The 3,907-nt window shown below is 48.1% G+C and overlaps 1 protein-coding gene across 1 annotated transcript; it reads right to left on the bottom strand.

Moving 5' to 3' along the window:
* Positions 1-2,581: 2,581 nt before the first annotated feature.
* Positions 2,582-3,550, bottom strand: LOC108550200 (uncharacterized). The gene has a single exon (XM_017903866.1). It carries the CDS (start codon positions 3,548-3,550, stop codon positions 2,582-2,584), a length of 969 nt encoding a protein of 322 aa, XP_017759355.1.
* Between the last annotated feature and the right edge of the window lie 357 nt (positions 3,551-3,907).

Raw genomic sequence — 3,907 nt, 5'->3', positions numbered from 1 at the left:
TAACTTGTATAATATATTTTTATAAGTTCAACAGATACTTTTCTATATCGTACGTCGATGTGTGCCGTTTTTTCACGGGAAGAAAAACCGTCATGCGCGATTGTTTCATGGGGGACCGGGGATATTGCGCCGACCGGCGGAAGATCGACGTCCCATGGAGCAATCGGTCACGAGCGAATTTTTACGAAAGACTGGACAATATATATATATGTATATATATATATATATATTACTCCTCTCGACGGGATGCACATGCCTTTTCTACTACGTATAGCCGCGCAAGGATTTTTTACTGGTTCTTCTCTTTTACTAATGAATTGCAGAAGCGCGAGAGCAGCAGACATTTTTTATATTCTTATATCGTATGTTATAGGAGGAAGCTCAATTGTATCGAACCATGGCATTCAGTGTAGTGTAATAAAAGTATTTATAGTACTTTGTACAAGTTGGCTGCAAGTGTGTGTGTACCCGTTAAAAAAGAAGAAAGGAATATCGCTGGAGGATAGTACTCGCGTTGCCTGTTCGATTTAACGAGCCAACCTTTGTCCCTGGCTCCGAATGAGCAACGCTCTTAACCCGTTACAGCGCATTTGCGATAGTATCGAGCACCAGCCAACCCTTTGCCCCCATGGGCCACATTTTTCGGTAATTGACCATCTAACTCCGAAATCACCTACAGTGGTCTATCTTCCTTCGTCCCTTTCACGCAACCTTCCACTCCTCACCTGCTTCCTCCAGCCCTTTGGCCAAAGCGTGTCTGTCATTCTTGACAGAGCGAACTGCTCTCACGTGTTCCGATTTGAAAAATTACCCGGCCGTTGGCAAAAAATCCGTCTTTCCATGCGTGACAGCGTATCGTGCGATTGGAAACGCGTCCAAACGATGGAACACAAACGCGTTCGAGCGCGAGAGAATCGTGGAAGCGTATTCCGCTTCCTCTTGACACGCGACGCGTAAATGGGAAATTTATCTGGAAATTGTAATCCGAGAGAAGAAAAACGCGACCTGCCGGCGATTATCGTCACTGGAATCGCCGGCCTCGATCGCCGGCTTGCATCGAAATTCCATTTGAAGCAGGATTTCGCCGGATGTCTGGCGACGGCCGCAATCGCGATCTTTGAATTCAATCTCTTTGAGCGAGTAACATAGATCGCGGCGGTACTCCCGTAACCAGGCAGGATATAATCCCGTGCAGACTCGCGAGTCCCAAGTCAATATTTGTGTTACGCGAGGGGGGTTGAGGGACGAGCATATGAAACACGTTTTCTCGTGGACGGAGTCAGGAAATGACTGGTATGGATTAGGGAAAAAACATGAACGTTTTTCGCTCTCTCGGAGAAAGAAGCTGGAAGGCGAGTATCGATTCGAGTTTTCCTATATTTTTCACGTATTTACAAGGTAAAAACGGAGGGATCGGCGATAGAAGAATCGGGACAAGTGGGAAATATAAATACGACTTTACAAATAAATATATGCGGTTAAGTACGGTTATGCTACCACTGAAATGCTTCGCAATCGTGGACCTGGCTCGAGTATGAAACAGCGAGTAATTAAATATTATATTACGTTACTAGCGCTTGAGCAAATACTCGGTCGTAATTTCTTTTGCATAATTAGGCTGGCTATATATATAATTATATATACGCACTTTTAAATTAATTATAAATAGACGTATAAATATTGGTAGTCTATAAATAGATGCTATACACTTACAAGTAATAATTACACATCCACTCGATATCGAGTCTCCGTCGCGATTAGCCATAGATACACGTCTTAATTATACCGGGTAATTCTGTGCGAACGCAGCGGACTAACGCGAAATGGAAATCGTTTGAAGGTATTCGAACGAGAAATTCCACGGTCGTTACTTTGGTGTTCCCATTACGTCGTTTTACCTTCCGCTCCTCTAATCGATCACCCGTCGTGTACCGTACGAGATATTTTTCACTTTCCTTTTTTTCCCATCCACTTGGCGCGGAAAAAAGGCGTGGAACTCGAAAATAGCGTAGAAAAAGAGCGGGGAAAAAAGAAAAGATGGAATCCGTACGAAGGAGATCGCATTAGCCACGCCAAACGACGTCCATCATCGGCGCGATGAAACTTTTTAACAGTCCGTCCCGGGGAACGGTCCCGTCGGTTCCCTTATAATCATACGAGTAATAACCCATACTCTTAGATGTAAATGCAACGCGATATAAATCACTGGTCAGCCGGCGTTACTTCTATATCAAGGCCGTAAATAAGAACGCGATTCGTTGTACGAATACGCGCGAGATCTCTAAGCTCGCACGGTTATTTGCTAAGCAATCGGGCATCCGGACTCGAGTTCGAGGTACCCGCTCGTTCGCCTCGTAACGCGATTACGCTGCGAGAGTTGGAAACGAGAATCGCGAGTCGAGGTACGCGCATCGGGTCAGACCTCTGTCATCGTCAGCCGTTCATTCCAATCCGCCGTCATCCCGCGATCGAGGCAGATTTTTAGAATTTTTAGGATTCGCGGGGTACCTCGTGCTTCGTTACGCGTTTCGGTAGCAACGAGCCTATCGCTTCTCTCCCCTGTCTTGCTCAATAGTAGGAATTATCCTGGCCGTAGTCGGGGTACCGAAGACTCTGACGAGAGGCGGCTGTACCGTCGGGTTTTTTTTAGCAGGAAGAAACTGGTAGGCTTGCCATTGAAGGTGTACGGACCCTTGTCCAGGTTGTTGACCAAATCGTCCGGCTTCTTGGCCGGTTTCAGATTGCTCTGCCACTGATAAACCGTGGTCGGTTTGCCGTTGCTCACGAATTCGGCTGACAAACTGTCGAGATTCGTGATCGGGCTGTCGGTCGGTTTCTTGCTCGTCTTCTTCTGCCATTGGTACACCGACGTCGGTTTCCCGTTGCTCACGAAATCGATGGGCAGCTTGATGAACGGGTTAACGGGCTGCTGGAACGACGGTTTCGGCCTTCCAGGCTTCGCGAACGGGACGTGAGGTCGTCGAAGGCTGGAGGTGGAGTAAGTGGGCGGCTGAGAGATGTAGCCTAAACCCGGGACGAACATGTACGGCGTGGGCGGCAGCCTGATGTAGAAGATGTTGCTTTCCTGGAAGTTGTCCGCGTCGGTCACCGTTTCATCCTCGTTGTCGAAGTTGTTATTACCGTAGTCGACGTCGTACGGAACGTCGGGGTACGGGAGCTGCTGCACGATCGGGTAATTGACGAAAATGGCTTTATGCCTTCGATTCTTCTTGGCCACTTTGTCTCTGCCTTCGTTGGACTGCTTCAACGACCGCAGAACGTCAGGCTTGCCTTCCGCTCGATTATTATCCTGGCTCGGAATCGAGGCTAGCCACGAGGATTTCGACTCTTTCGTTCCACTGTCAGTCTTCTCTGATTGCTTTTTTGCCGGCTGATTCGTCGCGTCCTTGCCGGTGACAATCCCGGTTTCCGTGGAAACTGGAAGCGCGTCCTTGTTCCGCGGGAACAATCGAGCGTTCAGGGTGTCTTGGAGCGGCACCGCCACGCCGGATGCCACTGCGTAGACCAATAAAGCCAGCGAGATCTTCATGATGACTGGAAAAAACCAAACGATTTCATTGTTTTCACCTTGAACAACAAACACCACGGACTGGGAGAAAATACGCGATCGGAAAGCGGGTGAAAAAAAGAAAAGCAAACGATTTCCACGCCTCCGATTGAAGTTGCTGCTCGAGGGGAAGGGAAAAATCGTGCGAAAGAGCTCTAGCGTGTACGATCCTCGTCGTCGAACGTGTTCGATCGACCCGACTCAGCCGTTCGTATTACCCACCCATCGACGTTGCATTAACCATTCAACGGGAACGAGCAAAGTCGCTTATAATCCGGCTTATAAGCACTTGTACCGCGCAAACCATCGCCGAGCGGAGAATCAGATTAAGTTATTAGC

Source organism: Eufriesea mexicana, unplaced genomic scaffold, assembly GCF_001483705.2.
Source record: "Eufriesea mexicana isolate 0111107269 unplaced genomic scaffold, ASM148370v2 scaffold2551, whole genome shotgun sequence".
Classification (NCBI taxonomy): domain Eukaryota; kingdom Metazoa; phylum Arthropoda; class Insecta; order Hymenoptera; family Apidae; genus Eufriesea; species Eufriesea mexicana.
This window is presented reverse-complemented; position numbering and strand designations above follow the sequence as displayed.

Coding starts and splice junctions, on each gene's coding strand:
- LOC108550200 (XM_017903866.1), bottom strand. CDS start 3,550: ATGAAGATCTCGCTGGCTTTATTGGTCTACGCAGTGGCATCCGGCGTG.